A 27,595-nucleotide genomic window follows, 5' to 3' on the forward strand; every position below is an offset into this window, starting at 1 on the left:
GACAATAAGGTATTAACCCTTGTCCAAGCAGGTGTTCTCAAGATAGGCGAGAAAATCCAGGGAATGCAAGCTTAACCTTCTCACCTATCTATTTAAAAATTTAATTGTTCAGCCACAGAATGTGCCAAACCATTAGGAGCCTCTGGAATAATTCATAGACAGGTTTGTGGGGTATTTGTATCCTTGTGATATAGAAATAATTAATCTTAGTTTGTCTCTCCTTGATGAGGGAAAATGCGCAAGCCAGGCTGCATAAATAATGTGAGAAGACTATAAAGGAAAATGGCATTGCAGCCAATAGACATTGGATAGCAGATAGAAAATAACCACAGTAATTGCTGAGGCAAAATGGAATAAAGAATGTGAGTAAAAGAAGATTCACTGTAAGCATGAGCAGTTTCGGTTGGATGTGTTGGGTGCAGCAATGAGGGTGGTGTTGAGGCAGGGGGGTTAATGGGGTAAAGTGATATCTCGAATCTAGTCAGAGTCTTCTGCAACAACTGTTGTTAGATTCTACATTAACTCCTTGAAGGAGAAATCTCCTCTGATTCTTCTTTAAAATCACTCTTTAATAGAATCCATGATTTTATTTTGCAAAGATTTTCACTTTGGATTTTAATACTACCTACTGATAAGACTGGCACCAGCGAGATTCCATGCTAATATCACAACCATCACGACAAGTCGTCTTGCAGATCACTAACTAACTGAGCCTCTGGGTCTCAGTGCAACTCCGACGTATACCTGCAGTGCGTTCTGGAACATCCTGAAGAAGTTTTCACCTAAGACAGCACTACTTCTAAGCCATATTATACATTAATGTGCAGAAAAGAAGCTTGTTTGAAGATTGAACAGCAAAATCTTTTTAAATAAAATGTATTTAAAGACCTGTGAAAACAGGTAACATGATAATGGAAAGATTAATTCATTAACGCACAGGTGATGTCCTGAAGTACAGGGTGGTTGTGGTGCAATCTTCAGCATATTCACATTAGCGCAAAAAAAAAAAAAGGAATTATCATGACCTGAGGAGATAAAACTGCTTCACACACTTTAAGCTACATATTACATTTCCCAGAGCCCAACGCTGCTCTTCGCCAGACCAATTTTCTTTCGTCTAATTGCTCCGTGTTTCTTCCGCACTCTGCTGCGTTTGTCGTCGCCCAAGCTGAAAACACTACTGTATCTGTCTGTCAGCACCTGCTCAGTGCGTTAATGGAGCATGCCTGTGCTGATTACTAAAAGCTCGCCAGACCCACTTCGTTTGAATTCGTTCATGACTATGCAGGGTGTTGAAATAAGAAATAGTTGGTACATTGGCTTCTTATCGCTGTCAACTATGTCCCAATAAATGTTTTTCAGGGACTAGAAATTCTAACATATAATACTCTCCAACTTCCACAACCTGCAAGCACAAAGTCAGCCAAGACAAACGTTTTAAATTCAGGGTAAGACACACACATGGCTGTGCAAAAATGCTCATACTTGCAAGTTTGAACAACAAATTGGATAGTGACTTTTAAAATGTAAGTTTGTACAGCTCCATTGAAGCAAAGCAGGATTTCGGAGGCCTATCCTTTAGCTCGGCAACTTCTCCAGTTTCAGTGCTTGGCAGCAGAGCACGTACGACCCTGCAGCTCCTGAAGGTCATTTAAAGCTTTGAGGGTACATTTGGCCATGCAGAGACATTTGATAAAGTTTGACAAGAGAGCCCTGAAGCAAGAGATTTGATTAGGTTTGACATGGCATATTCAACTACCTTCTTTAAGCTCTCTCGTGATGGTAGAAAGGTTGTTGCTTCTACCAGAGATGAGAAAATGGGTCAGGATTTGCCCTGACCAAGAACCCCAATTATTAAAGATCCAAAAGCAGACCTCCAACCTATGAGTTGATCAACTGTAGCATCGAAATAGGAATCAGCCAGAGCGAATTTCATGCTCTTTTGAAAAGTCAGGGGAAAGACAGCTTGGTTAAGTCTCAAATGAGTATTTTACATAAATAGTTAACTGCTGCCATCATATTTAGTGTCAGTACATCTTGAGACATATGAAACAAAAGAACATGCATTACTTTTCCTCAAATTGTACTTCTTGGTTTAGACTAAAATGACAGAAATTTTAAAAAGTCTTCCTCTTGTCCCAAGAAGTTTAGACTTTTTATAGCTCAAGCATTAATATTTATAGCTAAGAAGTGCTACTACTACTACTTAAGTAATTAATTTGACATTTCCTCACTTTGTTTCTGCAAGTAAGGCGTATATAAAGACACTGAGATTCAGCAATGACTGGAACGTGGTTCTCGATCCAAAACCAGAGTAAATGTTGGTCGGCCAAATCTCAGACACAAAGTTGGAACGTCTCCTTCGTTTTTATGACCCTGCCTTGAGAAAACTTTTCAAGTGTGAGCAAACTTATCCAGATGTTTGGTTAAAAGGAATTCAGTCAATATCTTCCAGCAAACTGAGAGGAGCCCAATCTAATTGTGAAACTGGGATGTTTGCTGCTTGTCAGAAAGTCCTATGTCATTTCCATGGCTCACGTCTGAGACTTTTTCCCCCTGCAGTTTATTCTTTTGAGTTACAAGAATGGTCTCAGCTGCTGGGCCTTCAAGCTGAATGGTGTATTAGGAACAGGAGGAATGTGTGACTATTGGTATGGATTGGGAGGAAAGAGAAACTTCTGGAACACACACACGCAAATTCCAGAAAGCTTTTAAACGACGGTGTGTGTATATGCAGTGTCTTGGATTTTTGCATGCTGCTGACTGAGAAATAAGAGCAGCTGCTCAGGGCTTTATATTCAAAACACGTGGTCCGAGCCAGAGCTGGATACAAGTCAGTGTCAGTGAAGGGGGCACTATAGAAAGATTCACAAATTAGGTGGGGGGAGGGGAGAGAAGGAACTGATGGTTCCCGATTTATCCCTGATGCTTGATCCTATTTTTCGAGGTTGATCCTGAAAAAACCTTATGGAATAACAAGGAAGCGGAGTGCATAGTTCTGGGAAACGTACGGCAGGAAAACTCTGGAGGGAGCAGAAAGTCTCAAATCCCCAGCCAAGCTGTTTTACTACAAAGTTTGGCTTCAATATATTTCAATGACAATAGACTTGACACTTTTAACAGTTGGGCTTGGATAAGATCTTTCTCAGGCTCTGAGCTGCATCCAAGTTTAGTACCTCCTTCCTTCCAAAAACAGTTAAAGTCTATTGAAAGCGAAGAAGGTTAACAGGCATTTCTTAACGTGTTCAGTGTCACCCCAAGATTTATTCAAACATCAAACGTAGTTCCTCAAATGCACCCGTCCAATAACGAGCAGCATTACTGAGGAAAACACAGTTTTCTATTTCTGTGTTCTGCTCTGATCCACTGATGCATTTTATCACGTTAGGAAAGGACAAAAACTATGCCAACATTCCGAATTTGATGACAAATTCTCGGCAGCAGAAAAGCTTTCCAGACATATGCCGATTAAGTAACGTTGATGGAGGAGTGTTTACACGATGTACAAATGGTTGTCACAATAAAAATGCCATGTGGGCTACAGACACTTTATTTCGATACAATCTACAAACAAAAGCTTGTTGTAGGGCTTATGAACAGGGGAGTTAGTAAGTCACATGACCATTACACGTATGTAGGCTAGAAACAGGCAAGTCCTATATTGGCATGTCCGCTTGACATACTTATTTAAATTAGTATATGTGATATACGATTTTGGTTTGGTTTAATATGATTTTCTTGCAGATTTCTTGTACACACTGTAATAATAAACAAGATGACCTTTTTAACATGCTAAAAGTGAAAGTCAGACGAGAATGCATTTCCTAGAACCCATTAGAAAGTGTAGCTGGAGCTGCGGAACGCAGGCAGGCGCCAGAGAAGTTTCAGGAACAAACAAATCAGCATTTAACCCGAGTAATACCAAAAGAATCATTGCGAACAACATCAAAAAGCCAACAAAGTCCGGCAATCATACTTGTCTATCCCAGTAACAGTAAATGGTACTCGACCGAGTTCAACAATTAGTATTGTATTTCTACATGTCCAACATATGAGTAATGGCTGAGGCATCGGCTTAAAGAACAAATCTCAGTGGTATGTTATTATTTAGAATGCACTTTGAACATTCAACATTGTTAAAAGAAATTATACTTCATAACGCAGTTATGAAGTTGGACATATTGAAACAATGCAGAATTTACCTCCTAACCCTGCTATAGAACTCACTTTTTTTTTTTTATGACCTTTAAAATATAAAGGAGGAGCAGGGTGTCTAGACCACATCGGAGAGGACGGGGTATGGACCAAAGCCTGAAGCTTGAAGAAGCAAGTTGTTATTGTAAGCTGCTGGGGAATGCTGGTTAAATATTTAGCTTGTAAAAACAACCTGCAATAAATTTTAAGTTCTTCGCCCAACATTTGTGGGTCAGTGGCTGCAAACTGATGCAACTAGAAAGGGGTCCGAGATCATGGTCTGGAGTCAAGGCCAGTCAATGTATTAGATAAATAGTATTTTGCATTTACATGACATATTTCATTCAACCACGTATCGCAAAATGGTTCATATTGACACATTTGCTCAGTCCTTCATCTCCTGTCTTGTTTAAGGTACCAAAAAGGTTCACAGGTGTAATATTAGCCAAGCCTGCCAAGCCTGCCAAGCCTTTAGCCACTATATGGGCAAACGTGGTAGCATGGATGAATACCACATTGTGCCGCTTGACATACTTATTCTGTCTTTGTCCATAAAATGCAGAACACAGGCCAAGCAGCCAGGAATGCAAGACACCTGGGGACATCGTCTGCTATCTAAATAGAAATAACTTACAGCCATTGACATGGGGGTCTGCAGAGTGTTAAGGCTGAGCTCTTAAGTCCTTCTTAAATAAATATCACAGGAGGGTGAGCCTTTAGCCAAAAGGTGGTGGAAAGAAAATTCTCAGGCAAAATGAAAAATGTTATCAAAGCCAGTTCATTTCTCGTTTGGGGCGCAAATTAACTAAAAAAAAAAAAGTAGTTTTCATTACCACACAAAGATATGCCATGAAGTCCACTAGTAGTCCACTTGAGATCATTAACTACCCTGTTCTACCTGTTTGCAAACAAGGTCTAAGATTAAGGTTTATTGATTACCACTGACTGCTACCTGTATTCACTGTTAGTATCTAACCCCAAAAATGCTATTTGTCAGATCCCTCGAAACAAAGCATCACCTGGTAATTTATTCCAGGTCAAGAGTACTAATAGATGATGATAGAGCAGTCTGAACAATATACAGAAAAATATTCTGACCAGGAGTGTGGCACTAATTCAGGTCACGGTTTCAAATATTGCCATGGACCACAGGTGCAATGATCCCGAGTACAGCTCCGTGTTTAACCTTTACTGAAACTGACGCACTGTTCTTTATTTGAAGCAGGTGACTAGGGTGCCAAAACATACAAGCTGAATGTCTGAGTCAACGAAATCAGTTTGATTGAGTGTAATTAGCTACTCGACCTATAATTAGCCCCACAGGATACATCAATATAACTCTCTTCAATCATACCACATTACTAAAAACGTTTCTCATCAGACCCTTATCAGACCTTTCAAGAAGATATACATTACGAAGAACACAAAGCTTCTGCAATCGTTCTGCCAAAAGGCATTGAACCTGTCTGCCTGCAGTTTGGTTACATAAACTGACAAGATGAACCCGAATCACCCTTAAACACACACACACACACACACACACACACACACACACACACACACACACACACACACACACACACACACACACACACACACACACACACACACACACACAAAATCCCAAACCAATACATTTCCCCAGGTTCAGTGGAGCTCACCATCTCTGGCTTTATAACAGAGTAGCTTAGATGATCTCTGGGTCATGCTCTGAACCAAATACACACCACCAGTCTACCCTCAAGGGTGAACAAAAGGCAAAGATCCTAAAACAGCCCCACATCTGCTCTGAGAGCAGTACATGGCGCAAGTCAACTCTGACCACAGTCTCTATTCATCCATGTCAGGCCTGATACTAGGCAGGAGGACACCCAGGCAGCTTATTTACAGAGCAATGCTTCCGTAACCTTCACCTTCCTGCTTCCTAACACTGCACAGATCTGGTCAGTGTCACTGGCTACACTAAACACTGACCCTCTGTAGTACCGGTCAAGACATTTGTTAACCTCCTGTTCCTGTGCATCAGGATGGGGAAGACTGTGGCCAGAACTGTTTTACTGCATTTTTACCTCTGTGAATAATTTATTTTCCTTTGAAAACAGGGGGCAGCTTAACTTTGGCAAGCATCCAAACCATGTCAACATCCATACGATAAGCAATAAAAAACAAAAGTACACCAAAACCACTTTTTAATTATCTATTCCAATTACAGGGATTCAACATGACTTTAGAAACAGTGGAGGACTCACGCTTAGGTTTCTGTCCCAGATCTGGATGGTGCCGTCTTGGCAGCCTGCGGCGATCAGCTTGCCATCACGGCTGTAGGTGCAGCAGGTGGGGGTGACTCTCTTGCCCTGTGTCGATCGAGGCTTGAATACAGACTTGTGCTTTTTCTCATTGTTCAGGTCCCAGGTCCGCACGGTCCTGAGCAAAACAAAAGGCGAAAGAACAATGGCAAAAATAACTGCGTGTTCAGTAGACATTGGAGGGGGGAAAAAAAGAAAAAAAAAGGAAAAGGACATTTGAAAATGCTTTTTTTAACCATTCAGAAATTCAACAGCTGGATGCAAGCATCTACTATTGGGAGGGTGTTGAAAAACCACTCAGCCACTATGATCACTTTGTCCGGTTCTCAGCCCATATTGCCGAAATATTCCATCAACAAAGAGGAGTCATAAAAGAATAGAGAGAAGTAAGAGAAAAGAGGGGTATGGGAGATCAACGTTACAGGCTTATTCGGAGGTTCCATGAAATTCCAATTTTCTTCTCTACAGCTGCTGAACACATTACAGATGTTAGGGCAGGACAGAAGAGGAAAAAAAGAAGTAAGAAATAAAAACATAATAGCCACATGGATATCTTTAACATTGGGGATTTTAAGGAAGAGAAAAAAAAAAACCCTGAAACAAAATAGAAATGTAATTACCAGATAGCAAATGGTGCTTTTTTTGTGCTGGATGCTGACACACCTGATGCGCCAGGCTTACACAGCTGCCAGAATGCAAACAAGCACAAAAAAAAGTGGAGGGGAAAAAAATAAAAAATCGGCATTCAAAAGGGAAGGGTAGTGCCATTTGGGTTCTATTTAGGTCAGACCACAGGAGAGAAGGCATGCTGACATGATGGACAGGGTACACAGGTACAGCAAAGGCAGATGCAAAGCAGAGAACACACAGTGGGTGTGAATGGGTTAGGAGTAAAGACAGAATGTTACGGCTATCAGCAAAACATCTTTTCACCTTAGTTACAAAGACGAACACAACATTCATTAGGTCATGGTCTGCTAAGACAAATAAAGACCTCTTTCTTGTTTGTTGTTGTACAAAAAGGCAACCTCACTATTGACTTCAAACCACGCAAACTGGGGTATTATGAAGGAAAGAAGAGACACATCAGAGGGAAAAGGGTTGATGGCAAGAGGTCATGGTGAGTCAACCCGTTCAAAGATAAGCCATGCCAAGCGGACAGGACAGGCAGGCTGAGCGTGTCCAAGTAGTTTTCCATACCACCGTCTTGCTTTAACTAGCTATGACCCCTGATGTCAGAGGGGCCTGAATGCACCGTTAACACAACGAGAGCTACGATACAGGCAAGGATTCCAGCACACTGACATAGTGATCATGACTAAACAAAAGACACAAATGTCCAAAAGCCTGTCTGTGGATGCTGATTAATTAGCCACATAACTGACATCTATTGCGAGCTGTAAAACACACCATGAATTTCATTAACTAACCAAAAACACAAGTCAATTCTAAATAAATATTGACACTGTAATATTATATATATATATATATATATATATATATATATATATAGATAGATAGATAGATAGATAGATAGATAGATAGATAGATAGATAGATAGATAGATAGATAGATAGATAGATAGATAGATAGATAGATAGATAGATAGATAGATAGAGCAGAATGCAATGACGATTTGCAAATCTCATAAATCTATATTTTATTCACAAAAAAAAACCCAAAAAACAAACTGTTTCAACTGAGGAAATGTACAATTTTAAGGGAAAAATAAGGCCAAGTGTCATTAAAATTAAACCGTTGGAGAAACCTTTTGCATTTGACAACTTGACCTCTTAGAGAGGCAAAGTCTCTTAGAAGTAAATATAGGCAGAGCTTCACAAATCTGTGAAAGACTGATTGTGTAACAATTTTAAAATAATTTTCCTCAACATAAAATTGCAGAAATGTTGAATATCTCATCATTTACAGTACATAATATAATCAAACGTTCCAAAGAATCTGGCGAAATCTCTGTGCACAGGGGACGAGTGCAAAAAATCTATATTGGATACCTGTAATCTTCAGGCCCTCAGGCAGCACTGCAAATAATACAGTCATGATTCTGTAACGCATCCCTGCATAGACTCATTAACACCTCCGAAATCATTGTCTGTGAACACAGTTTTGTCATATCATTCACAAATGCAGGTTAAATCTCTATCATGCAAGAAGAAGGCATGTGTGAACATGATCCAGAAATGTGGCCATCCTCTCTGGGCCAAAGCTAATATAAAATGTATTGAAGCAAAGTGGAGAACTGTTTCTTACAGATAAATCGAAATTTGAATGTATTTATCAGAGAGGGACCATACTGCTTGTTTTCAGAGCTTAGTTAAAAAAAAAAAAAAAAGACATCTCTGATGGTATGGGTGTGCATTAGTGCCTGTGCAATGGGCAGCTTGTACATGCTGAATGGTATATACAGGTTTTAGAGCAAAAACAAATTCTTCAATCCAGAAAACATATTTTTAGAGAAAGCCTTACATATTTGAGCAAGTCAATGCTAACTGCATACATCTATTACAATAAAATTTCTTTGTAGTAGAATAATTCGTGTGCTGAAGTGGCCTGCCCGCAGTCCTTTCACCATGTGAAAACATTTGGAGCAGCATAAAGTGAAAAATACAACAAAGGAAACCCAGAACTGTTGAGTAGCTAGAATCCTGTATCAGACACATTTAGGAAAACACTCCGCTCCCAAAATCATCAGCAACTGGTCTCCGCAGTTGGCAATAGTATAGAGACAGAAGACTTGATCAAGAAATAGTTCTCATGTTAATAACATGAATACATTCGCTTTCACTAAACTCACTAGACAAGTGACTGAACAAGGTTTTTGTGATAATGTGCAATCAGCAGTGAGCTTGTGATGTCTGAAAGGCACTTAGGCTGATTAGTGACCTTAATTTAAAGCTCCATAACTTTAGTACACCAAGATAACAGAACATCAAAACCAGTAGTCAAGAATGGCAACAACCACTGGATCATTGATGATCAATCCTGGACGCTGAGAAGAAAAGATCTACTGATGACGGCAGTAACGGCCGAGTGTAACTGTGACAGATGGCTCTACCTGTCTCATATGTCCTGCCTCTGCACTGTTTACATAGGATTCTCCTGCGCACGTCACCCGTTCTATTCAGTAACACAACCTTTTCTAGAGCACAAAAGAGAACAACTAAAAAAGTCATCTGGTTTGCTTTACAATATATAAAAGCTGAAGATGACCAGTTTTAACTTGAGAGCACGAGTGATCCCGTAGCCTCAGGGCCAGTTCTCTTAGTGCTTTGCAGATTCTTTTCATTTTCTTTAAATTATAAAATGGAAGTGAAGCATGTTTATCTGAATCTTTCTGGAGTGACATATCTTTGTGGGTTTTTTTCTGAATTGCTTACTTGTTTAATGTGTTAATTCTAACCGAACTGAAAGGGAACGCGATTAAATACGATAGCAATACAATCCCGGTCATGCGTAGGTAGTTTATGAACCAACACAGACACACACCCCACCCCCCCAACCTTTCTCCACCTTAACAGATGCTATCTTGCCCAAAGCTGGCGTTTATGCCTGCAATATACAAGTGGTTGGAAAAATACCTAAGATGGATGGATAAGGATGTCAGTATAAAATAGTGGCTGATCAAAGCAGAAGCATGGGCTGAATGGTGTGGAGTGTCTGAGCCTTGGGAGGTTGACAATGTGTTGTCAACCTGTTGATTATGAAGAGAAGGTGGCGCTGTATTCTATGCACCAAAAGAGATAAGAAAGAAAAGGGGGGTTGGGGGTAATTGTTAGGCAAACAAATAAGGTTGGGTGGACATTAAGGATTCCTCTGCCAGGGCACTTATCGAGAAAGCCCTTAATCAGAGGACAGACTGTTAACAAGGTTTACGACAAGAGCTTGTTAAGGACTTGAATTAAACCTGGACTCACACTATCAATCCTCTTTTTAGCGGGGTTTCTGCCGGTAGTGGTACCAAGCAGGTGCTGAAAAATTGGATGTGTCCATCAGAAGTTGGATTCTATAAAAGTAAACCATCAGCCACAAAAACTGAAATGTCTAAATGGTATGCTGTGTTACATGACAAAGGCATGGAACACTTCATCTGTAAAGGCAAGTACAGTTTTAGACTCACTGGACTGTAGACGAACCTGCCATGTCTCCCACCCAATGCCATAACTTGTTTGTGGATGGTAGAGTTCGCGTCAGTGAAAAGCCCAAATTACGCCATGGTATAAAGCAAGAGCACTGAGTTTTTTTTATAGAAAAATGGGTTGCATATTGTACCGACAAATCTAGAATGCAAGAAATAAACAGATATTGAGTTGTTCCAGAATGTAAAAGAGGCAGAGGCAGGCCACTCACTTAAAGGCAACCTACATTTCACCAGTATATTTTTCTAGGAAAGAATTGTATTCAATATAATGAAACGCCAGCAGGAACACATGGTGCACCACCGCTGAAAGCTCAGACACAGCTTCGTCCCGGGCCAGATCCCAACACTAACTTCCAACATGATATTTAGGGAATCTACTCCCTTTTATTTTTTTCCACAGCAGAACATTCTTGAAGTCAGTGTTACAGCTGTGAACTGTAGAGACTATAGTGGCTCCCAGAAGTCATTCCAAAAAAAATCTGGTTTTACAGCTTGCCTACAGCATGCTGTGGGTGATAAAAGCTGCTCATGAAAGGAGAAAGGCTGAATAAACCCTGCTGGAAGTTAAAACATCCAGAGCTGCACTTATAGTTACGAAAGCATGCCGACAAGTGAGTAGAATTCGTCTATTTATGCAGTTCTGACTTAATTCCAGAGAGGAGGAGTTTCTAATAGAAACCAGAAAATTCAATTCTCTCAAACAATTTCATGATAGTAGAATTTAATTTTTTTTTTTTACTTTTTTAAGAATACGTAATATCAAAAAGCATTCTTAGCTTAACATATGAACCGCCATCATTTGTTAAGTACAGAAATAAACATCCGTGAAACAATTAGATGAAATTGCATGTTATCAAACACAGCCCATACTTCACCATACAACTCGGCAGTAAATTAAATCAGCCTAAAAAAATGCAACATGGTTTTATTCAGTACCAGCGATCAGAGAATTAGATAAGGCACACCGCCTTCGTGTCACTTTATCGTTATATACACATCAACACACTTCAATAGTTTAACACCAAGCAAGTGGTTATATTCTACCCGAGACGCTCACAGTCTGAACAGGGGCTAGTGAGAGTGAGGGCAGGGGCAAGAAATACAAGGTTACACCAGTTGATCACAGAACTTCCCCATAACAAAATGTGTGCAGCCCCTGCGGTGCTGAACTGCCACCCAACCAGGAACAGCGAACATCTGCAGTTGCTTTGGCTTGAAAGTTCTCACTGTTTTCCCACCTCTTCGACGGCCAAAAACGGCAGCAATACCGTGCCACAGGATGATTTCCAGAACACAAGGTAAACTGGAAGAAAGCAGCTTCACATGCAGAACTGTGGGTCATACTGTAAAACATTAGCCCACATTATTGGCTGGCGAACAGCTTCAATGATGACGATGAGCTCAGGTTTCTTCATGGTAAAACCACGGGATAAATGCTCCTGAAGCATTTAGAATCAAGTAAACCCTGGTGATGTATTTATATGTTTCATAAAGATTTATGTTAGAAAGATTTATAAAGATTTATGTTAGAACTTAAATCAGTTTGTCCAATGAAGCACTTATAATCTTATAACTTAAAATCACTAGAACTCAGAAGCAAACACATTTTTTCAATTATTTCAAACAATCATTTGGTAGTGGGCTGTGCATTACACACCTAGGCCTGCCTGAATACACCTTTAATCACCATTATTATGACCCCATGGCTATAAAAATCATCAATATTATATTATTTTTATACAGAAACACAGTGTAACGGATCGCTTCATCACAGACGGGTATCTCATGCAGCAAGAATAAATGCCATTACTAAAGCAAAAAACCCAATTAACACAATTCAGCAAGTTTCCTTTCACTGCAGCCACAGCTGTGCTGCATACATCATCTCTAGCAGAATCAATATTAACCTTATAAATCGCAAACACACAGGCCACCCTAGGTTTTCATGCAACATGGATTTTACACTACAAGCGCCCGCAGTGCTGTTCCTAAAGGGAGAAGAGTTTAGGCCTTGAGAAGAGAAGGCCTTGCTGGCTCTGATGGCCCGCCACGGTTCGGTACCAAATTAGGGAATATGAACACTAAACTGCAGTGGCTGAGCAGGCTAAGGCACTTACCTTACAGAACTGTTGTTGAAATTACCCATGAGCAAAGGCATAATTAAATAGAAGACATAAAAGTGGTTATAAAGGTATAGTCTTATGACAGCCATGATTGCTGGCTTTATAATTTGGAGGTTGCATGGCAAGATTCAGGAAACACAAACTCCTGTAAAAAACCTTGGAAAACCTAAAGTTTTTCTGGGATTACATCTAGTAAAACCGCCTGAGCAAATCAATAAAAACAGACAAATAAACCCACACAGTAACTGTTAATAACAGCTAAAACTCCAGCCCACCTTTAGAAGGGGGAAATCTGTAAGAGAGGTGAAATTTTTAACTACACTTACGGTCTGACTAAGTACGTGAGTCAGGGTGGTTATATTACTCAATCACTGAGTCACGGACACCGCCACAGCAGACACGGATGACCTTCGCCTCTTTAACCAGCTCCACGTATAGGAATTCTATATGGAGCCAGGAGACTCACTGTGCTCAAGGGGCCGGTCTCCACGCTCAGATTTCTGCTCATCTTTAAGGATTACTCACCCGTCGTTGGAGCAGGTGAGGAACTCCTCTTTGATCTTGGGGTGCCAGCAGCCGCTGTTCAGCATGGCCGTGTGGCCCTGTAAAGGAGACGAGACAATCAGGGCATTTTCAGGTTAAATATTATGAAGGCCATATGTAAGGACTTGAGTAGTTGGTTTAACCAAACAATCATTATAAAGAATGAGAACGACAGCTTGTATGGTCAAACGACAATTTATTCTATAGCAAAACACAAAGAGCCGTCTCCAAAACGTTTCAAGCTGCGTATCATTCTGTATCATCTTCGAGCAATTTCCTCCACGGTAAAATTAGTCATAAAAAACAAGCTCTTAGGACATATACAAACACGAAGCACCCGAAACCTGAAATCACACAGTGTGGAGGTTTCGCTCTGACTCTAGAAGCCTAAAGCTGCCATTAACCTACACGTACATACCCATAACCTCACCGCCAATTTGGCCTGTTATGGAGAAACAGATCAAACGATCAAGCACTAGTTCTCCTTGCTGTTCCGAACACTGCACGCTAATCATGTCGTTAATGACATGACAAAGCTAATTTCTCCCATACGGATTGAGAGCAGAAAGGTAAACAACAGCGGTCAAAGCAGCACCGCTTCGTTTGGATAGGAGGAAGTGTTCTTGCTATGCACATTTGATCCACTCTATCAACAGTGCAGGAGAGCAAATTGGCAGTGGACTAAATAGAAGCAGACAGATGCTGGGATCTATATTTACACACACACACACACACACACACACACACACACACACACACACACACACACACACACACACACACACACACACACACACACACACACACACACACACACACACACACACACACACACACGCACACGCACACAGACACACACGGATATAAACACAGTGCAAAAACATGCCGAGCACCCCACAAGGAGAAACATCTAAATTACAAACAGAAGCAGGAAGAAGTGTCACTCTAGATTTTAGGAAATCCGTGTGTGTGTGTCTGTGTGTGTGTGTGTAAAGGGAGAAGATCCATGAATGCTATTTGGATACAGCGCATTAGCCTGGGTCACCTTCACTAGGCCACCGCTCACACACAATACTGCCTGCAAATTGAAGGCCAATAGAGCAGCACAGTAATTCAGCAATGGCCCATAAGGAGTCACATCGAATCACCTGTTTATGTATGAGCACGTTACAGAAAGAAGAAAACGAGCGCTGACCAGGTGCATGATTTAGTCACTCTTAACCGTATTTCATCCAGACTTCAACAAACAGTCTGCAGATGTAGCAAACAAATGACAGCACGCACCCATAAACTATCCAAATCGCCGCTCAGAGAAAAATCTATGATATTTAAACCCCTTTAATGTAAAAAAAAAAAAAAGACAAACTATCCAGAGTTGTTTGAATATACACACAAAGAGCATTTAAAAAAAAAAAAAAAAAAAAAAAAAAAAAAAAAACGGGCTTAAACTAAATCCACAGCTTTCCCGGGAAAAAAAATTAAACATTATTCTGGTATTTAAAAGATGAAGTAAAAATCTGAGATTTTAATGATATATGTGATTAAGTGTGACTGCAATTAAGAAAACCTGGATATACTGTAAATGGTATCTATCTATCTATCTATCTATCTATCTATCTATCTATCTATCTATCTATCTATCTATCTATCTATCTATCTATCTATCTATCTATCTATCTATCTATCTACCATTTTTGAGAGACACATGCATGTTCCGTTTATTACAACAAACTAAAAAATGTTACAATATGTAAAAGATTTATTTGATTTATTTATTTTGATTAATTATAGGACAAAACAAATAAATATATGTACAGTTTAAACTGTAAATTTTCTTTGAAAAATCCTCCCCACATAACAGCTTTACACACTCTTGGCATCCAGACTGTTAGTTTTCCAACCATTCAGAAATACTTTGCCATGCTTTTTGTAAAACTTGCCAAAGGTGTTTGCTAGTTGGATATTTCTTTCAGACCTTATGATCCAGTTCATTCCAGAGCAGTTTCAATAGGATTTAGCTCAGGAGACTGATCAGGCCAAATCCAAACTTCTCAAAGGCACTGCATGATTTTATATACAGCCGCAATTCCAAAGAATTTGGGACGCTGTGTAAAATGTTAATAAAATGAAACCAGAATACAATGTTTAGCAAATCTTCTAGTGATTTCTGGAGGGGTTTCTAAATCATGCAGTGATTTCTATTACTCATAGGGATTTCTCCAGATTCTCTGAATATATTATGTGCTGTAGATGATGAGATATTGAGCGTTTCTGCATTTTGACGTTGAGCATTATTGTCAAAATGTAGACACAATTTCTCAAAGATTGCTAAAGCTCTGCCCATCTTTACTTCTTAAAGACTTTACTTTTTTTTTTTTTACACCCAGTCGTGATACTGATCAGTTGCCGAATATCCTGATTATTTGCTAAATGTTCCTCCAGCTGTTCCCTTTTAGTAACACTTACTTTTTCTTTTTTTCTTAACACATACACTTTCTCAGTTTGAACATTTGAAGTGTTTTCTTTGTTCTGTTATGAATAAATAAATAAAAATCATTGCCTTCTGTTTTTTTGGGATCGGGGTTGTATCACTGGTCAAAGGTTAGACTATCTAAAATTAAACCAGAACGATGTTCTGGATGTGCCCAAGATTGCATCATTTTTGCAAATTAAATTTTTTTCACACATTTTCTGAGACACTACAGGTCCAACCCCATCTGTTTTCATTCCCATATTTGGAATCAACCACAAAATATGAACTTTAGCAGTTCAGTAATAAAATGCTGGCGTTCAACACATCACTTTCCAGAAGATTACCTATGTTTAAATGGATGAACCCCTTTTCAATCTACTCATTTAAAAAAATAAATAAATTAATAAATAAATAAATAAAAGAAATAAGAATAGATACTCGTTAAAGGGGCCAGTCCAGAAATTCTACATAATTTAGCAACCTTTTTGGCATTTGTCTGAAAAAAAAAATTATGTACTACATATTATACTACAATTTATGTATAAGAATATGACCTGTTTGTGTTGTTAGTTTTTTATTTGTTTTGTTATTTATCCATTTATTTTGCTGTATTTAGAAAATGTGACCAATAAACAAATATTTTGACATATAATATGTATTTTGTTCATTATTTGTTGTAAATCTAGTATCCATCTAATTCTAGTATAAGTGATATTACCTTGTTTATTAACATAACATTCGGAAACAAACATAATAGGAGACATTTCTCTGCAAGTGGTGAGATAAAAGAAAAGGAGGTTATTCATAATAATAATAATAATAAAAATAATACAAATTTTGTTTATTTGTTATATGTATCTAAAGGATACTTAAATAGGATACAATGCAGACATATTTTCTTTAATCAGTAAAAGACAGAAAGGGCATATACCTTGGTATTGGCCATGTCCACAATATACTGGTCCCCTTTGATGCACTCTAGGACTTGGAAGCCGTCCCGATCCAAAACTTTTGCTTGGGCATTTCCTGCCACTACCAGGATCACGTCGCCGGTTACGCTATACTGCAAGGCTCTGATCTGGTGACTAAAATAAAAGAACACAAAAATCATCTTAAACAGCATGTTTACTTTTTTTTATAATCACGAGGCCGAGCTGAGTTTATTCGGGTTAAAGGTCAGTTGATCTGAGCGACAGATGAGAAGTGCAGTGAGACATTCTAACAATCGTGACTAGATTTTGAGCAGCGAGCGAGGGGCTACACTTTCTGTGTACAGGCAACTCTGAGAGATTTCATCTGTCTGACTCTACGATCAAAGACATCTGCCAATTGTGCAAGACTTCCGGCCTTGTAACACGTTACGTAACTCCTAATCGTGAAAAGATGTCTGTAAAAAAAATTTTAAAAAAAATGCCAATAGAACACAATATTACTTATGGTCACCATGGTGACTTGAAACACAATACCAGCAGAAGGGTTTTTTTGCTGGGTTTTCATTTGTGCTGGGTGGCTTTAGAGTCTTAATATCATAAAGATATGAAAAAATAACACGTCTAGTCCAACTGTAGTCTCCTGGGGCAGGATGAGAGAACCATCCTACAGCATACTCGTTCAGTCAACGTGATAAAAACGTGTCCGCTTTAAAAGCTGAACTGCATTAGACATAGTCAATATGACATGCAATGGAATTAGCTTGGAGGATATGTCAAAGCCGGACTGAGACTCATGTACATAAGCGTTACTCAACAGTCGTTCGCAGCCTTTATAGTCTCCACATGGGCAACATTTATTTTGGCCACGAAGTCAAGAGCTTTTTAGAAGAGGAACGGCACTGTGAGCTGATGAGCTGCTTAATGTGCCGTAGTACTGCTCTCTTTGTGCACGGGAAAGCCAGCTCCAGCTCAGCTGAGTGGGTTTTCAAGATCTCAAGACTCCTGATTTTGTAAAGACAGCCACTATTTAGAAGGCTGAGACATATTAACACGCAAAAAACCCTACCCTGCTCTGCCCTGCCCTGCCCTGCCCTGCCCCGCCGCATCTGGCCCCAGTTAGTCTAGGCTGAGCCCTTCCTGAGGTCGAAAATGCACACAACACACAGTAAGTCAGGCAAATCTGGAATTTAAGAAGAAATACCAGGTCTTACATCCGAAACCAATTTCTAAATCTTATTTAAAACCTATACACAAGTGAGAACGATACACTTAATCATGATTACGATCTCGGAAAAACTGCAACTGCGGTGCATTAAATCACGATTAGCTGCCCTTTTTATTCGAGCTCACTTGCCTTCTTACTTACACACTTATGCGCTTGACTACATGCATCCTTACTTTACGTCTATGATCTTAAATATTGACCTACTTATGTAATCACATGTTTGCTTTCTTCCTTATTTTATATTCACTTACTGCTTAGCCTTATTGTCTACATTCTTGCTTGCCTACTTAAACACTTCTTTATATTCCTGCCTATTGCAGACTTGCATAATTCCTTGGACACTTACGTATTCACTCACTGTATACAGATTTGTGTACTTACATGCTTTTTTTTTTCATTTACATGCCTACTCATCTTTATCCTGCATTTAATACATTGAATCCTATCACCATTAAAGCAACACTGTTATTATCATTTGGCGATTTAACCAACATTAAAATGAAAGTTAATTATTATTTGAACTCATTCTCACCATTCACACGGCTGTAGGGACCTGAAGGCCTGCAGCGCTGCATCCATCCCGGCAAAGTCCCAGAACTTGACATCGAAGTCATAGCTACCAGTGACCAGCCGAGCGCCAGACGGGTCGAGGCCCATTGCTGAGACCTGTACCACCACGGCGAGAGAAAGAACGGTGACTATTTTTCTTCAGCCGTTATAAACAAACTGAACAAACACCCTTTCCATGTGTAATCCTTGGAGCATTACAGAAATGATTCGATTCTAAAAACGATGCTTTGCCCAGAGCCGAGAAAATACATCTGCTGTTTTCATCCTTCTACAGTCACAAAATTCACAACCTTCCACCTCTGCTACTCTCTCTCTCTAGGACAATAAAGATTTCAGTAGAAATATTTATAAAAGGTACAATTTATGGACTGAAAGAGAGAGAAGTATATATATTTTGGAGGGGGAAAAAAGGAACCAAAAAATTAAGGAAAAGCTAAGAGGAAAAAACAGAGGTCAAATTCATAAATGCATAAACAAATCGGAAAAATAAAGAAATAGTAAATTAGAAGGACATCTAAATTGACGAGGCTTCAGACCACAAACAAATCTGTCTTTTGCCTTGCTGGGACTCTGTGTGACTCAGTTGCTCTTTGCATCACGTCAAAGTGTCACGTTACATAGTCCACCTTTATTACATTTGCAGGCTTTACAAACTAACAGGAAGAAAGAATAAAGTGAGTGGAGAGAGAGAGAGAGAGAGAGAGAGAGAGAGAGAGAGAGAGAGAGAGAGAGAGAGAGAGAGAAGTTCAGCAGTATTTAGGGGAGAAAAAAGAAGGGAAAAAAAACACAAACTCACTGTCTTTGTACCATGCAGAAGTGTGATCTCATGAGTGTCTGGAATTTTCTTTACTGGATCCTGTAGCAAAAAAAGAGAAAGACAGATAAAAAGAAAAATTTAGAGAAATAGAGAGAGAAAGAGGGAGGGAAAAGAGACTGTAAGGAAATAAATCTACTATTTTGGATCATACATTTGGATTTAGTGTATTATTACTTCCACCTGAACTGATATTTGTAGCTAGCGGTGACGCACCAGTGTTTGTTTACGGAGCCGAATATCAGGTCAGGATCACTGCTACTTAACTCACACACAAGGTCACTGCTCCCAAATGTTTCGAGGCAGCACTGGGTAATTTGACCATTACGATTAACACTAAACCAGCAGCAGGGCTTGTAGGTGCACCGACCGGGAAGTGGTTTTGTCACCAGCTGAGTATGGGCCTGTGAAACTTCACCCTGTCAGCTGCAGTGTCGAGTCAAACGTTACACTCAGACACATGTTCATGCGATTAATAACTTAAAATTGTTCCAGAAATCTTGTCCTATCATGCAGGTTGGTATATTAATTGTTATCATTATTACTACTGCTGCTGCAAAAAATTCTCAATCATCCAAACTGAAATTTGGCGGAATGGGAACGTGCTGCCCCCTGGTGCACACATCAGGTCATTGAAAAAGTTAACTTTTCCCAGCCACATATGATTCTTCCTTAAACTGTTACCACAAAGTTGGAGGCCCACAATTGTCTAGAATTTCTTTGGATGCGTAGGTATTACATGTTCCCTTCACTTGAACTAGAAGACCTAAACCTGTTCCAGCATGACAATGCCCCAGCGCACAAAGTCAGCTCCATGAAGATATGTTTTACATGGGTTGGAGTGAAAAATCTTGAGTGGCCTGCTGTAGAGCTCTGACCTAAACGCTAATGAACACCTTTGGGATGAATTGAACGCTGACTGCACCCCAGGTTTCTTCACCCTACATCAGTACCGGACTTCACTAACACGTTATGACTAAATAAGCACAAATCTCCACAAACACACTCGAAAATCTAGTGGAGCATCTTCCCAGAAGGATGGAGGTTATTATGAAAACAAATGGGGAGTAAATGTGGAAAGGGAAGTTCAAAAAGCACATTCAAATCTTAGAATCAGTTGTACAACTTTTGTCCATAGAGTATAGATCTTGTTAGCAATAATAATAACAATAATAATAATAATAATTAATTATAGCAATGGGTGCTAAAATAAAGTCTAAAAAATACCAACACCTACGTCATCCTCCTCCTCCATTTCGTTCTCATCGTCGTCGCTGTCGTCCTCATCATCAGCATCAGCTGTGGTGCGGCTGTAGCCTTCTGGGAGTGGAGGTCCAATCAGCTCATCGTCATCCTCCTCAGCAGGTGCTTGTGGAGGAGGAGGACCAATAAGCTCAGAGTCGCTGCTGCCGCTGCTGTCGCTGCTGCTGTCGTCACTCTCCTTTTGCCTGCTTAGGACATAAGATCACCATACAAACCCTTACAGGCGTGCGGATGACGAAAGGAACAAAACACGGCACAAAGGTAGAACTTGTAGTAGCGTGCAAAATCCCACATCAGATTTGGACTCACCTAGAAGTGGAAGCAGAAGGTTTTTGTTTCTGGTTTTTTGAGGAAGCACCTGGACTAGAGCTCTGAGACTCCTGCTGCTGACGGTCTACTGCTCAAATACACAACATATTTTATAGCCTTCTACACAGTACTTTAACGACCAGACTCATAAAAAAATTCTAATTACTAAAATATAAAGTCACTACTAGTAACCGTTAACTTATTTATGACATCATAATTATGTTGGTTTGACAAAGTCTGTGTTCTGCTGTTTAAGCCGCTGCCTCTTCTTTTTCTTCTTCTTCTGAGGCACATTTCTAAACGCTGTTTACCCGAGAACTTTCAAGCTACATGCATCAAACTAACTACAGAACTTTGAGACTGCGTGTGCTGACGTTTCATACTGATCAGAATTACGATTTTCCTGTAACAGGACCTGGAATCTAAAATCTCCAATGGAAATGATGAGCTGTTATAAGACCTACTGCCTTCAAACTACATTCAGGTGCAACATAATCCAAACTCTCACTTCACTATCCATGCACTACTCCTTTTTTCTCTCCATCCATCCCTCTATCAATCTACCAGCTGCACACTATCTTTCCATCCATCCCTCTATCAATCTACCAGCTACACACTCTCTCTCCATCCATCCCTCTATCAATTACCAGCTGCACTCACTCTCTCCATCCATCCCTCTATCAATCTACCAGCTGCACATTCTCTCTCCATCCATCCCTCTATCAATCTACCAGCTGCACTCGCTCTCTTCATCCATCCCTCTATCAATCTACCAGCTGCACTCTCTCTCTCCAATCCATCCCTCTATCAATCTACCAGCTGCACTCTCTCTCCATCCATCCATCTATCAATCTACCAGCTGCACACTATCTTTCCATCCATCCCTCTATCAATCTACCAGCTACACACTCTCTCTCCATCCATCCCTCTATCAATCTACCAGCTGCACACTCTCTTTTCCCATCCCTCTATCAATCTACCAGCTGCACACTCTCTCTCCATCCTTCCCTCTATCAATTTACCAGCTGCACTCACTTTCTCCATCCATCCCTCTATCAATCTACCAGCTGCACATTCTCTCTCCATCCATCCCTCTATCAATCTACCAGCTGCACTCACTCTCTCCATCAATCCCTCTATCAATCTACCAGCTGCACATTCTCTCTCCAGCCATCCCTCTATCAATCTACCATCTGCACTCGCTCTCTCCATCCATCCCTCTATCAATCTACCAGCTACACACTCTCTCTCCATCCATCCTTCTATCAATCTACCAGCTGCACACTCTCTCTCCATCCATCCCTCTATCAATCTACCAGCTGCACATTCTCTCTCCATCCATCCCTCTATCAATCTACCAGCTGCACTCACTCTCTCCATCAATCCCTCTATCAATCTACCAGCTGCACTCGCTCTCTCCATCCATCCCTCTATCAATCTACTAGCTGCACTCTCTCTCTCCAATCTATCCCTCTATCAATCTTCCAGCTGCACTCGCTCTCTCCATCCATCCCTCTATCAATCTACCAGCTGCACACTCTCTCTCTCAATCCCTCTATCAATCTACCAGCTGCACACTCTTTTTTCCATCCATCCCTCTATCAATCTACCAGCTGCACATTCTCTCCCCATCTATCCCTCTATCAATCTACCAGCTGCACTCTCTCTCTCCATCCATCCCTCTATCAATCTACCAGCTGCACTCTCTCTCCTTATCCATCTCTCCATCAATCTACCAGTAGCATTCTCTCTCTCTCCATCCATCCCTCTATCAATCTACCAGCTGCACTCTCTCTCTCCATCCATCTCTCTATCAATCTACCAGCTGTACTCTCTCTCCTTATCCATCTCTCCATCAATCTACCAGTAGCACATTCTCTCTCTCTCTCTCCATCCATCTACCAGTAGCACATTCTCTTTCTATACATCTCTCCATCAAACTACCAGCTGCACACACTTTCACTCTATCCATCTCTCTATCAATCTACCAGTAGCACATTCTTACTTTTCATCCATCTCTCCATTCATCCATCATTAGCACATACTCTGTCTTTCTATCAATCTACCGGTACTACACTCTCTTTCTCATACATCTCTCCATCAGTTGCACACACTCTCTCTCTTTCTATCCATTTCTCTTTAAATCTCAGTAGCACACACTATTTCTATCTCTCTCTCTCTCTCCCTCCCTCCCTCCCTCCCTCCCTCCCTCCCTCTCCCTCTCTCTCTCTCATTAACCTACCAGTAGCACTCTCTCTCTTTTACACTCTCTCTCTTGCTCTCTTATTAATCTACCAGTAGCACTCTCACTCTCTCATTATCTACCAGTAGCACACTCTCCATAATTCTTTCTATCAACTGAAATATATAATTTGTCTGTCTTTCTATCTGTATTTGTTCTCTACCGTTCTTCCAGTAACTGTATCTGTTTTCTTCAAGCCTCTGAAAATGTAATACTTTTAGGTTTACTTTGTCAAGCCAACATGATGTGATTGTGATGAGCTTTAACACTCTAGAGTACATTAGCAGTTCTACTTTGCAGGACAGTTTTCCTGTATACTATATTGTATTCTGTATAAATCAGGTGACTCCAATACCAACCTAAAACCCTCTGACTTCTTTCAATAGCCGTCCTCCGAGTCTGTTCAAAAATAGCCTCCAGGTCGAACGTCCGAGCTTTTCTACCTGTTAGCATGAAATACACACATATATTTTTATATTGTTCTAACTATTAATGGAAACCATTTACGAGTGAGATTTCAGAAGTAAGAGCACTTACCAAAACCAGAGAAGCCCATGACTGAGGACACATCCTCTCCATCAGCTTTGTTTTCTGGGAATAAACAAAAAACACAGAATACAATCAGTATGGTGCAAAATTCTCACACCATCACCAGCTTTGTTGTTTTACCAAAGTTTGAATGACCTTCTATATTTCCTTATCAGGCTCTTTATTAATAAACAAGCAAAAAATATAGGACGTGTGTAAATAAGAATGCAAAATACTCAATTTTCTGAACAAATTGTCTTCTTCTGAGATTTTAAACTTGGATTGATCAATTCATAATATTTTATTTCACTGATCTACATACCAGTGAGCTGCTTTGTGAAATATAGTATATCTTAGCCTTTTCACCCTGTTCCCCTTCCATAAAAAATAGCTATGCTTCTTCCACTTCCACTGCAAAATAGCTTGAATACTATATCTGAGTATCCAGTTTGTTTGCAGATTTCTCTGAGACAGTGCAAAAGTAGGATTTTATGCTGTCAAATTGTGTGACTTTTGGCATTTGAAATGGAACAATGTGAATGAAAGTCAGTCTTATTAGCAAGCTCCAATGAAATAAACTCATGCAACATGTGTATGTGTAAGTAATGCTTGCAAAATCCTAACGTAATAGATCTTTTTCACAGCAAGCATTTGGACATACAATAGTAGGACAGATACAGGTGTTAGCAATGACTTTGATTAGGATTCCATTCCACTTAGATTTATGAGAACCAGGTTCCTGTAATTGTGCACGGTCACACTAAATATTTGCCAATAGAAGCTGTTTTTTCCATATTGCATATAAAATGTCCAGCTTTCTATGGTTATATTGTAACGAGACCGAATAATGACAGAGAGAGAGAGAGAGAAAGAGAGAGAGAGAGAGAGAGAGAGAGAGAACAATATAGCTAGTTCTATCTATCTATCTATCTATCTATCTATCTATCTATCTATCTATCTATCAATCACAAAACACATGCATGTGGTTGTGACTCAAATGCTTCTATGTATGTAATGTGTGATTGTGGATAGATAGATAGATAGATAGATAGATAGATAGATAGATAGATAGATAGATAGATAGATAGATAGATAGATAGATAGATAGATACACACACACATTACATACATAGAAGCATTAAAGTCACAGTCACATGCATGTGTTTTGTGATAGATAGATAGATAGATAGATAGATAGATAGATAGATAGATAGATAGATAGATAGATAGATAGATAGATAGATACACACACACATTACATACATAGAAGCATTAAAGTCACAGTCACATGCATGTGTTTTGTGATAGATAGATAGATAGATAGATAGATAGATAGATAGATAGATAGATAGATAGATAGATAGATAGACAGACAGACAGACAGACAGACAGACAGACAGACAGACAGACAGACACACACATTACATACATAGAAGCATTCGAGTCACAGTCACATGCATGTGTTTTGTGATAGATAGATAGATAGATAGATAGATAGATAGATAGATAGATAGATAAATAGATAGATAGATAGATAAATAGATAGATAGATAGATAGATAGATAGATAGATAGATAGATAGAGATAGATTAACATTATAGCAATTAAAAAAAATACAAGTGTTTAATTCCTAAGTTAATGTAGCCATCTGGTTACTAAACTAACAACCGGTTTGACTCATTCATTATACATTTCCGATCCGAATGATACTGCTTCCGTTGATAAATACAAATAAATGATATTATATACATATTTAAAAAACTTACAACAGACGATAATAATGAAAAACTTAACTAAAAGCATACCTTCACTGTCTTTCTGTGCCGCCATTTTTCGCGAGTATCAACGTTAAAAATCACTTCCGGGTCGCGTCACTGCAAGCAGTCAAAATAAAAGCAGAGATCCTGAATCCTGAACAGTTGCTAATTCTGGATGTGTTCATGATGGCTTGCTGGAATGTTTGAGGTTTATATCCCGCTTTAAACCCCAAAGTTTTCTCACTGAGTATATTCACACTGCTTTACTCTATTTTTCCAACAATACTGATATATTCCAAACTGCCAGATTATTTTCCAGAAGCTCTAATTAATAAACTGATAATTAACAGATGGATAAACATCAGATTAAATCGCTGATTATTTTATGATAATTTTATTGTTTTATCACGTTTTATATAGTTGGCTGGATATATCTTTAGGATTGTTTATTAATAAATTGATTCCTTTCTACCAATTGGACCAGTTAAGCCTCATAAACTGGATGTTTCTGCTGGGATTCTGTTCTTAACCATCCTTGATCTTGCTTGATCTTAAGGGAAAAATCCTTCTGAGCTTTGAGGGTGTTTGGTTGTAACCTGGACAAGTGTGTGTGTGTGTGTGTGTGTGTGTGTGTGTGTGTGTGTGTGTGTGTGTGTGTGTGTGTGTACAGTTCTGAGAATAATTCAATCTTTCAGCACATGCATCCAAAAACAGATTCAAATCACTGCACCTTTCAGTGTGAAAAGACTGCCCAAGTGTTCATTTATCTTTATTCTGATTAAGGTCTCATGTAGATCTGAAGCTGAATGGATGTCTGAGGAATGGAGAAGTATGCTGGTACCTATTTATAAGAATAAGGTGCAGCTCTTCAGTAACTACAGGGGAATAAAGTTGATCAGTCACATCATGAAGTTATGGGAAAGAGTAGTGGAAGCCAGGCTGAGAGAAGAGGTGACCATCTGTGAGCAACATTATGGTTCCCTGCCAAGGAAGAGCACCACAGACGCGTTATTTGCTTTGAGAACGTTGATGGAGAAGTATAGAGAAGGTCAGTAGGAGTTGCATTGTGTGTTTGTGGATTTAGAGAAAGTGCACGGCCGGGTGCCGAGAGAGGAGTTGTGGTATTGTATGAGGAAGTCAGGTGTGGCAGAGAAGTATGTGAGGGTGGTGCAGGACATGTATGAGGACAGTGTGACAGCAGTAAAGTGTGCAGTAGGAACGACAGACTGGTTAAAGGTGGAGGTGAGACTGCATCAAGGATCGGATCTAAACCCTTTCCTGTTTACAGTGGTGATGGACAGTTTGACGGACGAGGTCTTAGTGGAGAGGTACCTGGGGTCAACAGTGAAAAGTAATGGAGTGTGTTAGATAAGTGAAGAAAAGAGTGCAGGCAGGGTGGAGTGGGTGGAGAAGAGTGGCAGGAATGATTTGTGATAGAAGGGTGTCTATAAGAGTGAAAGGGAAAGTTTATAGGACTGTGGTGAGACCTGCGATGTTGTATGGTATAGAGATAGTGGCATTGAGTAAAAGACAGGAGGTGGAGCTGGAGGTAGCAGAGCTGAAGATGTTGAAGTTTTCGTTAGGAGTGACGAGGATGGACAAGATTAGAAACAAGTTTATTAGAGCGCATGTAGGACGTTTTGGGGACAAAGGGAGAGAGGCCCAATTAAGATGGTTTGGACATGTGCAGCGGAGGGACATGGGGTATATCAGTAGGAGAGTGCTGAGGTGAAGTTGTCCGGAAGGAGGAAAAGAGGAAGGCTAAGGGGGAGGTTTATGGATGTGGTGAAGGAAGAAATGCAGGTAGTTGGTTTGAAAGAGGCAGATGTAAAGGACAGAGAAGTATGGAGACGGATGATCCGTTGTGGTGACCCCTAAATGGGAGCAGCCGAAACAAGAAGAAGATCTCTAGGTATTATGTAGGAATATGCACTAACGGGACCTGTACACACACACACACACACACACACACACACACACACACACACACACACACACACACAAGCACACAAATATTATTGGGAGGTGAGGAAGTGAAACCCACACAAACCTGTGGTAAATATACAAAACCACAGTGTCTCACTGTCCCAAAAAAAGGGGGACTTCAGTCATATCATTGTTAAATAATAATAGGGTATTTGAAAATAAACATTAAATTAC

The 27,595-nt window shown here is 39.8% G+C and overlaps 1 protein-coding gene across 6 annotated transcripts in view; it reads right to left on the reverse strand.

Moving 5' to 3' along the window:
* Positions 1-25,620, reverse strand: part of wdr70 (WD repeat domain 70) — a 43,654-nt gene extending 18,034 nt beyond the window's left edge. The window contains exons 1-10 of one of the 6 annotated variants that reach the window (XR_014537713.1): positions 25,484-25,620; positions 23,688-23,741; positions 23,510-23,593; positions 20,909-20,996; positions 20,574-20,763; positions 19,319-19,378; positions 18,485-18,618; positions 16,727-16,880; positions 13,305-13,381; positions 6,444-6,618 (exon numbers count right to left, since the gene is read on the reverse strand). Coding sequence is in view for 4 of the 6 variants with exons in the window: in XM_083567731.1 (XP_083423857.1) it covers positions 6,444-6,618; positions 13,305-13,381; positions 16,727-16,880; positions 18,485-18,618; positions 19,319-19,378; positions 20,574-20,787; positions 20,909-20,996; positions 23,510-23,593; positions 23,688-23,741; positions 25,484-25,508 (1,065 nt within the window). In the remaining 2 variants the exon portion in view is untranslated. Of the gene's footprint in view, positions 1-6,443; positions 6,619-13,304; positions 13,382-16,726; positions 16,881-18,484; positions 18,619-19,318; positions 19,379-20,573; positions 20,788-20,908; positions 20,997-23,509; positions 23,594-23,687; positions 23,742-25,483 lie in introns of all 6 variants that reach the window. The other 5 variants (XR_014537714.1, XM_083567734.1, XM_083567733.1 and 2 more) reach the window with 5 other exon arrangements.
* Positions 25,621-27,595: the final 1,975 nt, after the last annotated feature.

The sequence above is a fragment of the Silurus aristotelis genome (genome assembly GCF_946808225.1).
Source record: "Silurus aristotelis genome assembly, chromosome: 18".
Classification (NCBI taxonomy): domain Eukaryota; kingdom Metazoa; phylum Chordata; class Actinopteri; order Siluriformes; family Siluridae; genus Silurus; species Silurus aristotelis.